This window comes from Leptodactylus fuscus, chromosome 2 (genome assembly GCF_031893055.1).
Source record: "Leptodactylus fuscus isolate aLepFus1 chromosome 2, aLepFus1.hap2, whole genome shotgun sequence".
NCBI lineage: Eukaryota > Metazoa > Chordata > Amphibia > Anura > Leptodactylidae > Leptodactylus > Leptodactylus fuscus.
This window is the reverse complement of record NC_134266.1, coordinates 48,281,826-48,296,028: the sequence shown is the minus strand read 5'-3', so window position 1 is coordinate 48,296,028 and position 14,203 is coordinate 48,281,826. Positions and strand designations below refer to the sequence as shown.

The 14,203-nt window shown below is 45.7% G+C and overlaps 1 protein-coding gene across 3 annotated transcripts in view; it reads right to left on the bottom strand.

Annotated features, from left to right (window-relative positions):
- Nucleotides 1-419: 419 nt before the first annotated feature.
- ZSWIM7 (zinc finger SWIM-type containing 7) overlaps nt 420-14,203 on the bottom strand; it is a 96,101-nt gene continuing 82,317 nt past the window's right edge. For all 3 annotated transcript variants that reach the window (XM_075263800.1, XM_075263799.1, XM_075263798.1), the window contains exons 5-6: nt 7,068-7,172; nt 420-1,151 (exon numbers count right to left, since the gene is read on the bottom strand). In XM_075263800.1, coding sequence (XP_075119901.1) covers nt 1,044-1,151; nt 7,068-7,172 — 213 coding nt within the window. In that variant the 3' untranslated portion in view covers nt 420-1,043. The remainder of the gene's footprint in view (nt 1,152-7,067; nt 7,173-14,203) is intronic.

Genomic DNA, 14,203 nt, shown 5'->3' with positions numbered 1-14,203 from the left:
GTTACAGCCAGCTTCCCGTTTCAGCAGCTGCATGACTTCGTGCAGCTGCTCAAAACTGTTTGGACGTACCAGTACATCCATGCAGAACAAAGCAACCACTCTCCACACATCTATACCCAATAGACGGTCTGGAAGTGGTTAACTAGAGTAGTGTGATAGGGGGTGCTATAGGTGAAATTGTGTTGTCCTGTTGCTTCTTTCCCTTGGTATCGTACGAACCAGATCGGTGAACCTATATAAAGACATATCTAGAGTATTGCTTATTACTTTATTACTATTCTTACATCAAAATTAGCAGTAAAATATTTTGGAAACACCCATCATGGTTCAGAAGGCAGGAAAAAAAAACCTCATACATTAGTTGATTTCTAAACTTTATTCATGACTTATCAGCTTTATTAAGATATTTAGGAAACCCTTTTTAGCATAAATAACCCAAAGTGGGTACAACTTGGTCACAATCACTGTAAAAAGGTAAAACAGAAGAAACAGATAAAAAAAAATAAATCTTCCTCGGACTTGGACCCACACTTTAGGACCATACCTGGGTTACAGTCTCCCGCCCTTGGTCCAAGACTGACTTTCCGTTTTTTCAAGAGAGTCTGTCACCAAAAGCCAGCGCTGCAGATAGATAGGTTATGGTCACCTATCAAATGTTGTTTTTCCCTTGTGAATTGGTGGCTCTACTGTCAATATATGGAGGATATATGAGTTCTCTGGAGCATCAAAGGCATTGTTCCAAAAAGGCGCATACTGCCAAAAACAGCAAATCCCGATAACTGAGCTAGCAATTCACAAGGGGAAAAACGCTTAGATTCAGATGGCCTTAACCTATTGTATCTATCTGGGGCTGGGTTGATATCTTGGGTTCTGGTGACAGATTCCCTTTACATGATTTAAGGTTACTTGAAGGAATTTTTGAAGAAACATCTTATATTAGAGCATGTTCTATACAAAATATCCTAGAAGATTTTGTTCCACAGTCCTTGGGTATTCCATATCTTACAGCAGTCCCGCTCCTCACTGTAGGTCATCACGTAGTGTCAATCTTCTTTGGCCAGTAAAATTTCGCTCATCTGCTTATCAGACACGGAAAGATCTTGGCAACATCCTATGGCCTGACTTAGGTAGACCGCAAGAATATGTTTACACTGAAAATGAAAATAGGAACAAGGTTGTAACCATTCTGCAACACCGTATTGTATAATGTAATAATAATCATTCTGAAATAACTTCGTAGTGTCTTCTCAAATTCTGGACTCATCTGGATATTGGAACGTCCCAAATAACAGTAAACCATATATAAAATGTCAGAACAGCAACCCTCAAAAATGTACAACACGAACATGTCTAATATGTCTTGTATTCTTTAGTCTGAACAGCTTAGGGAATGCTCTTGGTGATCACCATAAACCACATGAAAGACGCCGCACAACTGATACTCTGATCAACATGGTGCACACTGTTTTTTTGCATTTTTGCACAAGTTGTGCATCTATACATTACTGAAGGAATGCTTAGGTAATACATAGTTATATAGTACTTGTGGCTGGACAAAGACACAGGTCCATCAAGGCCAATCTATAACCCTACAGTGTTGATCAGGAGAAAGGCCAAAAATCCCCATAAGGCCAATTCCCCATGTCCGGGGAAAGAATTCCTTCCAGACTCCAAAACTAGCAATCAGTATTAAGCCCTGGATCAACTTGTTTTCACCAAGAATCTAAAACCTGTAATCTGTAATATTTTTAGGCACACAGACCCCTACTGAACATATACAATGAACCCATTATCACCATAACCTGTTGCAGTTAGTTCCATAGTCTCACTGCTCTTACAGTAAAGAATCCTCTCCTCTAAACGTAGAGGAAGTCCCCTTGTTACTGTCACTGGCCTAGGAGTAAAATGATCATTAGGAAGTTCTTTGTGCTGTCCCTTAACGTATTTGTCACAATGTACACTCCCCCCCCCCCATCAGTATTGTCTTTGTAGAATGGAGGAAATCCACGCAAACACGGGGAGAACATACAAACTCCTTGCAGATGTTGTTCCTAGCGGGATTCAAACCCAGGACTCCATCGCTGCAAGGCTGCAGTGCTAACCACTAAGCCATCGTGTTGCCCCTTTTTTTTTTATAAATTAGATAGACACAAGTTTGCTAATCTATTTCTGTCCTCCAATCCACCCATTCCCCTTGTGAGAAGGTGACAGGCAAAGTGCTGAAGTACCGCTATATCAGCCCCAGATTCCTGACCTATGTGTGGTGCAGGGCAGGTCTGGAATAGGCCTCAGCCCCAGGTGTGGGTCCTGAGGCTCATTACTGGCCCATAAAAGGCTGCAGAACATACACTTCAAGGCATATCTAGGAAGTGAGGACGTGGCTGGATCTGTCCTGTAACCATGAATCTGGTGAGACCAATTTGTGCTTGTGTTTTTCGTGTGACTGATAGTAAGCCACACGTATAGTTAGGTTATTACTTCTGTTTAGTTAGTTGCTCGTCCAAGCAAGAATTTCTTTTATATTTGTCTGAAGTTAAGTCTGTATTTTGTTTTGCTCATTTGTGCCTTAAGTGAAGGTTTATTTATTTTCCTGTTTTTCTAAATAAACCTATTTGCTGCACAGTTTTTGTCCCTGTCTTGACTGTTTGGGTCTGCACCACTGCTACCTTCCCTTACCCTTAGGGCTAGTTCACACGGGGGCAAGGAAGCAGATTTTGACAGTGGATATCGCCTCAAAATCCGCCTCCATACAATGGTGGTCTATGGAGACCACTAGCGTTCTTTTTCCACTAGCGGCATGTTGTCGCTAGCGGAAAAAAGAAGCGAGCTGCCCTTTGTTTAGGCGGATTCCACAGCTCCCTGAGCCGCAGCTTCCGCCTGGCGGCAGCAACCTCCGGAGTCATCCCATTCAATTGAGCCAACTCCGGAGGGGGAAGCAGCGACCGCAACGGTCGTGGCAGGCGGGTTTTGACCCGAGAGTGACGTGGCTCCCCACATCACTGCTGGTGCTAAAATCCACCCCACGTGTGAACGAGCCCTTATAATCTTGGCCACCCTTATCTGCACTCTCTCTAGCACAGCTATGTCCTTCTTGTACACAGGAGTAAAAAATCGCGCCCAACACTCTACATGTGCCTGCACTTGCAGTTTGTATAGAGGCATAACTATGTTTGTCATGAGCAGCTATGCTTCTTTTGATGCATCCCATAATTTTATTTGCCTTGGTAGCAGCTGCCTGGCACTGGTCAGGTATTCTTACTGTTCACCAAGATCCCCAAGACTTCCCTTGCTCTTGATGATCACCATATAATTGGAAAACACCTCGCAACTGCTGCTCCGATCAACATGCTGTACACCATTTTTACTACATCTGTACATTACTGAAGAAATGTTTTACAAAACTGGCAAATGTGCAAAACCAGAAAGACAAGTAGTGCCAAGACAAACTACCTGGCACGGTGCTCAAACTCCTCAGCACATGGTTAGCCTATGACTGTGAATGTACTTCCTGCACCCGTGCTCTTACATGGCCTCAATACTTGATGACTAACATTGTTGCCCTGGGAAATAAATAGCAAGGAATTACCAGGTAAGCCAGTGGTAGCTCCAGGACTTTGCATACCTCAGACACACCTGTCTCTCTTAGCTTGCTGCCAAATTCTTGTATGGGTTACAGCACTAATGGCGAAACAATATATCAAGAGATTCTGTCACATTCCACTCTTATGTAATGAAGTGGCCTCCCTGGTATTGTGGTAATGTACATTAGTAATGGACGCTGCTGCACTAAATGCAACAAAGATGGGTCAGCGACTGCAGAAGCACTTGATCCCACTTCCTCTCTAGTGCACTTCTAGTCAGTACACACAGGAAAATAATATAAGATAGCTGAGATTTTATTGTAAAGCACTGTAGAAATGTTTAGGGGGGGGGGTCCGGAATTGGGGGGCACTTTTCATATGATGATTAGAGATGAGCGAACACTGTTTGGATCAGCCGATCCGAACAGCACGCTCCCATAGAAATGAATGGAAGCACCTGTGACGCTAAGGGTCAGTTCACATGTGAATCGTCCGCGCGGGTTTTGACACAGAGAGAGACGCGGTGAGCCGCGTGTCTCTCTGGTCAAAACCCGCCTGCCGCGACCATCGTGGTCGTGGCTTTCCCCTCCTATGTCGGCTCAAATGAATGAGCCGAGATAGGAGGGTGCTGCCGCTAGGCGGAAGCCGCGGCCCAGCGCGCAGCGGCTCCCGCCTAAAGATAGGACATGTCACTTCTTTTCTCCACTAGCAGTAGCCCGTCGCTAGTGGAAAAAAGCCCGGCGGTCTGCATAGACTACCATTGTAAAGGCCAGCATCACAGGTGCTTCCATTCATTTCTATGGGAGCGTGCTGTTCGGATCAGCTGATCCGAACAGTGTTCGCTCATCTCTAATGATGACCTATCCTCAATATTGGGTCACCAATATCAGATTATGGGGGTCATTAGTAATAAACTTGGAAAATCCCTTTAAGGCTAAAGCCCCACATTGCGGAAACGCAGTTTTTTTTTGTTGTTGCAGATTTTGCTGCAGTTTTTTGAGTCAAAGCCAGGAGTGGATTGAGCAGAAGATAGAAGTATAAGAACTTTCTTTAGCAATTCTTGGCGTTGGCTCAAAAAAACGCAGCAAAAAAAGCTGCGTTTCCGCGACCTGGGGCCTCAGCCTAAGAATACTGCTGAAGGTAAGAAGGGCTTACAGCTAGATCTCATGTGTCCATAGGACGATTAAAATATCTTGAGAAATGTGGAAAAAAATTTCATAAAGGTGAGAAGGGCTAACAGCTTGATCTCATGCGTCCATGATAAGTTTAGAGTGTCTTGAGAACCGCGCTTGGGATATCGTTCTTTGGGTCCGCCTGGGGACCTGGAAAATGGAAACCAATATATCTCCCATAATACTGTGTACATATACAAATACCTGCTATACATTTCCTTCCAAGTTTGTAGCATTATAAGACATCTTATATTTGTTTTCTCTCTCATATCTTTTTGCTATTCCATTGTATAATGTCCATACATAAATATAACAATACAAACAAGCCGTCAACCATGAATGGCTGTATATAGAATATACTGTACACGCTTCATAGAAAATTGTGCACATGTACGTCTTGCTCTTAGGCTCCAGACAGATGACATATTGCAGCTGGGGTGTTTTTTCATAACCAACAACATGGTGTAAGTCGTCATTATTGTAGTCGTTATTCACCCAGTCGCCATAACAACGACTATCAATAAAGGCGGCTAAATGACCTTAATGATCCCGATTTTTTTTCTTTTCACTGCACATTTCTTAATGTCTAGCTGATGCCATTAAATAAAGGCAGTGTAATAAGTAAGGAAAGTGAGAGGGCAGGATCATAAATCCCACTAATTCTGTATTGATCAGGCCCTCCGGCACCACGTGGACAGAAATGATTTTATTATCCTAATAGCAACAGCCAGACAAAGTATAATGCCCAATTATAGCAAATTATAACACAAAGCCCTAAGAGTGATCATGCCGAGGGCACAAGAGGCAAAAGCACCCCACGTGTTAGGATAAGAGTGTCAATGTGACTGGTAAACATAGTGCCGCCATCTAATACCAATCGCCTGCATGCACTCCATCTGGTCAGGGCTTTGGTTACAATGGCTTGGATTAGATTTATAGGTTTTTTTTTTCCTGATGTAGTCTCAGTTCAGGCCGTGTTCACATCTGCATTAGGGCCTCTGTTGCAGAGTCCAACAAAAATACCAGTCAAAATAGCATCGAATTCTGCACTATATATTCTGGCAAAATGACACCAAGATGGAAACCCAATGGACCCCCATTATAGTTAATAGGGCCCATCAGGCACCACTGGTGATGGATTTGACACATCCGTCATTTATGTAGAAGACATGGGAGCAGAGACGTAAAGGAGACAAATCACCCAGAGAATAAGCGTCACGTTGCTGATGGTCCGACCACTGAGTCCCTCATCGATCAGGAGAACATGGAGCTGAAAGTCCCCCATACCTCCTCCGTGTAAATGAGGAGTCAGTTTTTCACTGGCACTCCATGTATGTCTATGGGGCTGCTGGGATTGATAGTTTGCAGACCTGGCAGCCCCATAGCAGTAAATGATGGTCATGCAACTGAACTAATTGGTTCTTCATTCACACAGAAGAGGCAGCATAGGGAGCTTTCAGTCCTCCAATCTCCTGATCGCTGAGGGACCCAGTGGTTGGACCCCCAGTGACGTGACACTTATGTCCTATCCTTTGGATATCTTTAACCTTTGAGGCAAATTTCTTAAAATGGTCTAAAAACAATACTGTCATAGATGTCCATAGCAACCAATCAAAGCACAGCTTTCATTTTGTATTTTGCTCCTGAAACATAAAAGCTGCACTGTGATTGGTTACTATGGACATTTTAGACAATATTGCTTTTAGACCGTTTTAATAAATCTCCGAAAATGAGTCTGCACCAATCCTCATGCTCCATGTTTATAACCTGTATGTATTGATGCCCCATCCATATGACCATAAGTGCCCATGAAAACAACCATGCATGCGACTGAGTTGGGGGGCAAGTTTGTCACTCGATGAGACATCTAAGTGTCATCTAAGTCCATTACATGATGCATTCACGTCTATGAGGCTTACGGATCCTTTCTGATAACACAGATGATTATAGAGCCGCTCCTACTTTGCTCTGTGTTATCAGGGTGGACTGGATCTGGAAGCCCTATAGACGGGAACATATCTAGGAATGCAATCAGATATCACACCGACATTCATCTGACTGAAAACCCTAATAAAATCTGCCCCCAACTCGGATGAACATTTGGTCATGTCCATGGATCCTAACAGCCATTTAGAGTCACATGACATTATGTCAGCATAGGCAAGTCAATACCATGGCAGTCCATGATTCGTCGCTCTAGTCATATTGATGGACATCGAAATGAAAGTGGCAATGCAGAAACGGTATGAGATTTGCCTACGCATTGGTAGATCATATATTTCAGCATCCTACAGTAACAATGCAGACTACTTACCATCAAGCTGTCATTTCTCCGAAGCACGGAGAAGGAGAACGCTGGACAGGAACAGTAGTGACAGGCCTTGTAACAGGTGTAGACCTTTGCTGAACTTCCAGTAACCTAAGTAAGAGGTGCAATAAAACAGCGCATTACTCTTATCACTTATTCCATAGATATCGCACAATGGCCTTTATGACCAGGCACATTCTAGGTGTATATTCAGAATTTTCCTTTGACCTGATTGTAATCCTGTGCAAGTCTAAATAGTCATCTAGAAACAACTGCATCATGTAAAATGTCCAGAGTGCACAGTTATGGTGCTCGTACACAATAAGGAAGCTCTCCAGTAAAAATTTACTATTTCTCCCCCTCTCCCATTGCTGAATAACTTATTGACGGCTTTATTGTGAAGTTATGTGCTCCCTCTCTGGAGCGCTGACCACCTCTCTGCTTCTCAGGGCAGATTTACTAATAGTAGATGTACAACCTCACAATTTATATAACAGGGACTCAACAAATTCCAAACATGAAAGGAAAAAGTATCCAGAATCAACTGATTTCATATATTGTCAAAAACTTAAATAAAACTATACATATTTGGTATCCCCAAAATAGTATTGACCCATAGAATACAGGTGACATGTCAATTTGGCTGCACAGTGAAGTCTGTAAGAAAGTCGCACAAATGCACGTTTTCTCCAATTTCACCTCATTCTGAATTTTTTTTCCCAGCTTCCCAGTACATTGTATGGAATAATAAATGGTAATATTACAAAGTCCAATTTGTATCACAATCATGAAGCCCCCATAGTGCTTTGTGAAGTGAAAAATAAAGAAGGTATGGTTTGGAAGACGAGGAGTCAAAGGGTTAAACTGAAGATGGACTAGGTCAACCATAAGTAGGTGAAATGTGACAACAAATGATCAGTTTAGCAATCATCTGGAGAGAAGTCGGCCATAATCGCTTCTTCCAATAGTCAGACTAAAGCTCTTTCGCAAAAGCTCTTTTATAGAGAAATGATCATTCCTTGAAAGAACATTTCCCAAAAGAGTCTTCATTGTTTGCCTGATGGCCAATTGGGATAACCATAAACAGCAATATAGACTAAAAAGCGTATGGCTGCAACTACAGCCAACCTATGGGTCCAATATTACAAACAAACCTTTGAAATACACAAAACAATTCTGCATGCTGTAATTCTTTCCTTCCGTTTTCCATCTCCTACTTGGTACCACGCATTTGACATTAGAGAGTTTACCGTAGTTAGCACGGTTAGAAAATCATGCATGAAAACTAACTGCATTACTCAGGAACGGTGGGGGCTAGAGAAACAAATCCAACTATACCAAAGTCAGCCTAGGAAAAAATCTTGAGTTGGTCGAGGTAGCGAAAGGTCCTCTTCAACAAATATGGGGTCCAAAATTATGGAGCATATGTACCAAATCTAGAATACATAAAAATCGACGATTTTCTGCTCACAGCCGCTTAGCTTCACTGCTATCATTGTGCACATGTCAACTGAAGAATTACAAGTCTAGTGGTCTAACTCATTACAGGCCACATGTACCTTTCTGGATTTCCAGGCTGTCAGCAACAAATGGCTTTTTATTCATAGCGACTAGAGATGAGCGAACAGTGTTCTATCGAACTCATGTTCGATCGGATATTAGGCTGTTCGGCATGTTCGAATCGAATCGAACACCGCGTGGTAAAGTGCGCCATTACTCGATTCCCCTCCCACCTTCCCTGGCGCCTTTTTTGCTCTAATAACAGCGCAGGGTAGGAGGGACAGGAACTACGACACCGGTGACGTTGAAAAAAGTAGGCAAAACCCATTGGCTGCCGAAAACATGTGACCTCTAATTTAAAAGAACAGCGACGCCCAGCTTCGCGTCATTCTGAGCTTGCAATTCACCGGGGACGGAGGTTTCCGTCCAGTTAGCTAGGGCTTAGATTCTGGGTAGGCAGGGACAGGCTAGGATAGGAAGGAGAAGACAACCAACAGCTCTTATAAGAGCTAAATTCCAGGGAGAAGCTTGTCAGTGTAACGTGGCACTGACGGGCTCAATCGCCGCAACCCAGCTTTCCCAGGATCCTGAATGGAATACACTGTCAGTGTATTCCCGTATACCCGATATATACCCCCGATACCCGTTCCAACGGTGTGCCCCCCCACCTTCACCCCAGAAATACACTGCAAGTCCCCTAGCAATAGAATTGGGGCTATATACACCCACTATTTTTGCTACTGCCATATAGTGCCATTGTCTGACTGGGAATTCAAAGAATATATTGGGGTTACGTGCACCCACAATTTTTGCTACTGGTATATAGTGCCATTGTCTGACTGGGAATTCAAAGAATATATTGGGGTTATAAATACCCTCATTTCTTGCTACTGGTATATAGTGCCATTGTCTGACTGGGAATTCAAAGAATATATTGGGGTTACAAATACCCTCATTTCTTGCTACTGCCATATAGTGCCAGTTTCTGACTGGGAATTCAAAGAATATATTGGGGTTACGTGCACCCACAATTTTTGCTACTGGTATATAGTGCCATTGTCTGACTGGGAATTCAAAGAATATATTGGGGTTATAAATACCCTCATTTCTTGCTACTGGTATATAGTGCCATTGTCTGACTGGGAATTCAAAGAATATATTGGGGTTACAAATACCCTCATTTCTTGCTACTGCCATATAGTGCCAGTTTCTGACTGGTAATTCAAAGAATATATTGGGGTTACGTGCACCCACAATTTTTGCTACTGGTATATAGTGCCATTGTCTGACTGGGAATTCAAAGAATATATTGGGGTTATAAATGCCCTCATTTCTTGCTACTGGTATATAGTGCCATTGTCTGACTGGGAATTCAAAGAATATATTGGGGTTACAAATACCCTCATTTCTTGCTACTGCCATATAGTGCCAGTTTCTGACTGGTAATTCAAAGAATATATTGGGGTTATAAATACCCTCATTTCTTGCTACTGGTATATAGTGCCATTGTCTGACTGGGAATTCAAAGAATATATTGGGGTTATAAATACCCTCATTTCTTGCTACTGGTATATAGTGCCATTGTCTGACTGGGAATTCAAAGAATATATTGGGGTTACAAATACCCTCATTTCTTGCTACTGCCATATAGTGCCAGTTTCTGACTGGTAATTCAAAGAATATATTGGGGTTATAAATACCCTCATTTCTTGCTACTGGTATATAGTGCCATTGTCTGACTGGGAATTCAAAGAATATATTGGGGTTATAAATACCCTCATTTCTTGCTACTGGTATATAGTGCCATTGTCTGACTGGGAATTCAAAGAATATATTGGGGTTACAAATACCCTCATTTCTTGCTACTGCCATATAGTGCCAGTTTCTGACTGGTAATTCAAAGAATATATTGGGGTTACGTGCACCCACAATTTTTACTACTGGTATACAGTGCCAATTTCTAACTAGGAATTCAAAATGCGCAAGGCTCCCGGAAAGGGACGTGGACGAGGCCGTGGGCGAGGTCGGGGGAATGGTTCTGGGGAGCAAGGTAGCAGTGAAGCCACAGGGCGTCCCGTGCCTACTCCTGTGGGGCAGCAAGCATTGCGCCACTCCACAGTGCCAGGGTTGCTTGCCACATTAACTAAACTGCAGGGTACAAACCTTAGTAGGCCCGAGAACCAGGAACAGGTCTTGCAATGGCTGTCAGAGAACGCTTACAGCACATTGTCCAGCAGCCAGTCAGACTCTGCCTCCTCTCCTCCTATTACCCAACAGTCTTGTCCTCCTTCCTCCCAAAATTCCCAAGCTTCACAGAACAATAACCCCAACTGTCCCTGCTCCCCAGAGCTGTTCTCCGCTCCTTTCATTGTCCCTCAACCTGCCTCTCCACGTCACGATTCCACGAACCTAACAGAGGAGCATCTGTGTCCAGATGCTCAAACACTAGAGTCTCCTCCATCTCCGTTCGATTTGGTGGTGGATGACCAGCAACCCACCCTCATCGACGATGATGTGACGCAGTTGCCGTCAGGGCATCCAGTTGACCGGCGCATTGTGCGGGAGGAGGAGATGAGACAGGAGTTGGAAGAGGAAGTGGTGGATGATGAGGACACTGACCCGACCTGGACAGGGGGGATGTCAAGCGGGGAAAGTAGTGTGGATGTTGAGGCAGGTGCAGCACCAAAAAGGGTAGCTAGAGGCAGAGGCAGAGGTCAGCAGCTTAGGCGAAGCCAGGCCACACCCGGAATCTCCCAAGATGTTCCAGTTCGTACCCAGCCCCGAAAAACTCCCACCTCGAGGGCACGTTTCTCGAAGGTGTGGAGTTTTTTCAAGGAATGCGCCGAGGACAGATATAGTGTTGTCTGCACAATTTGCCTCTCGAAATTGATTAGGGGCTCTGAGAAGAGCAACCTGTCCACCACTTCAATGCGCCGTCATTTGGAATCCAAGCACTGGAATCAGTGGCAGGCAGCAACGGCAGGACAAAGGCCGCCTTAGTTCCGCGCTTTGCACAAAGGTCCACTTGACCACCGACGCGTGGACTAAGCATGCGGACAGGGACGCTACATTTCACTGACGGCACACTGGGTGAATGTAGTTGAGGCTGGGACTGCTTCCCAAACTGGCCCGGTGTACCTCGTCTCCCCGCCTAACATTCCTGGCAGGGACACGAGAAGAACACCCCCCTCCTCCTCCTCCTCTACCGCCTCCTCCTCCACCACCGCCTCCTCCTCCGCCACCGCCTCCTCCTCCGCTGTTAGATTGACCCCAGCTACGAGTTGGAAACGTTGCAGCACTGGCGTTGGTAGATGTCAGCAGGCTGTGCTGAAGCTGATCAGCTTGGGGGACAGACAGCACACTGCCTCCGAGGTGAGGGATGCCCTCCTCGATGAGACGGCAATATGGTTTGAGCCGCTGCACCTGGGCCCAGACATGGTCGTTTGTGATAACGGCCGGAACCTGGTAGCAGCTCTGGAGCTTGCCGGACTCCAACATGTTCCATGCCTGGCCCACGTCTTCAACCTAGTGGTGCAACGTTTCCTAAAGAGGTACCCCAATGTTCCAGAGCTACTGGTGAAAGTGCGGCGCATGTGCGCCCACTTTCGCAAGTCGACAGTAGCCGCTGCTAGCTTAAAATCTCTCCAGCAACGCCTGCATGTGCCACAACACCGGCTTTTGTGCGACGTCCCCACACGCTGGAACTCAATGTTTCAGATGTTGAATAGAGTGGTTGAGCAGCAGAGACCTTTGATGGAATACCAGCTACAAAACCCTAGGGTGCCACAAAGTCAGCTGCCTCAGTTTCACATCCATGAGTGGCCATGGATGAGAGACCTTTGTGACATCCTACGGGTCTTTGAGGAGTCCACAAGGAGGGTGAGCTCTGAGGATGCGATGGTGAGCCTTACAATCCCGCTCTTGTGTGTTCTGAGAGAATCCCTGATTGACATCAGGGATAACTCAGATCACACAGAGGAGTTAGGGATAGCATCCGATCCGTCACAGCTGGAGAGTAGGTCCACACATCTGTCCGCTTCACTGCGTTTAATGGAGGAGGAGGAGGAGGAGGAAGAAGAGTTGTCCGATGATGTGATGGTGATACAGGAGGCTTCCGGGCAACTTCGAATCGTCCCATTGTTGCAGCGCGGATGGGTAGACATGGAGGATGAGGAGGAAATGGAGATTGAACTTTCCGGTGGGGCCAGAGGAGTCATGTCAACTAACACTGTGGCAGACATGGCTGAGTTCATGTTGGGGTGCTTTACAACCGACAAGCGTATTGTCAAAATCATGGAGGACAACCAGTACTGGATCTTTGCTATCCTTGACCCCCGGTATAAAAACAACATCTCGTCTTTTATTCCGGTAGAGGGGAGGGCCAATCGCATCAATGCTTGCCACAGGCAATTGGTGCAGAATATGATGGAGATGTTTCCAGCATGTGACGTTGGCGGCAGGGAGGGCAGTTCCTCCAGTAGGCAACCAAGTTCTCACCGGTCCACACAAACGAGGGGCACACTGTCTAAGGTCTGGGACACCTTGATGGCACCCCCTCGCCAAAGTGCCGCCACGGAGGGTCCTAGTGTCACCAGGCATGAGAAGTATAGGCGCATGTTGCGGGAATACCTTTCCGACCACAGCCCTGTCCTCTCCGACCCCTCTGCGCCCTACACGTATTGGGTGTCGAAGTTGGACCTGTGGCTTGAACTTGCCCTATATGCCTTGGAGGTGCTGTCCTGTTCTGCCGCCAGCGTCCTATCTGAGAGGGTGTTCAGTGCAGCCGGTGGCATCATCACTGACAAGCGCACCCGTCTGTCAGCTGAGAGTGCCGACCGGCTCACTTTGATAAAAATGAACCACCACTGGATAGAGCCTTCATTTTTGTGCCCACCTGTGTAAAGCACCCCAACATGAAACTCCATGTCTGTACTCAACCTCTCCAATTCCTCCGCATCCTCATACTCATCCACCATAAGCGTTGCACAATTCTGCTAATACTAGGCTCCCTCCACCCTGATTTCCCCCAACTCTGCTGGTTAGAGGCTCCCTCCACCCTGATTTCCACCAACTCTGCTGGTTAGAGGCTCCCTCCACCCTGCTTTCCCACAACTCTGCTGGTTAGAGGCTCCCTCCACCCTGCTTTCCCACAACTCTGCTGGTTAGAGGCTCCCTCCACCCTGCTTTCCCACAACTCTGCTGGTTAGAGGCTCCCTCCACCCTGATTTCCACCAACTCTGCTGGTTAGAGGCTCCCTCCACCCTGATTTCCACCAACTCTGCTGGTTAGAGGCTCCCTCCACCATGAATTGGTCCAAACTGGGCTGTTTAGAGGCTCCCTCCACCATGAATTGGTCCAAACTGGGGTTTTTAGAGGCTCCCTCCACCATGAATTGGTCCAAACTGGGCTGGTTAGAGGCTCCCTCCACCATGAATTTGCCCAAACTGGGCTGTTTAGAGGCTCCCTCCACCATGAATTTGCCCAAACTGGCCTGTTTAGAGGCTCCCTCCACCATGAATTGGTCCAAACTGGGGTTTTTAGAGGCTCTCTCCACCATGAATTGGTCCAAACTGGGCTGTTTAGAGGCTCCCTCCATCATGAATTGGTCCAAACTGGGGTTTTTAGAGGCTCCCTCCACCATG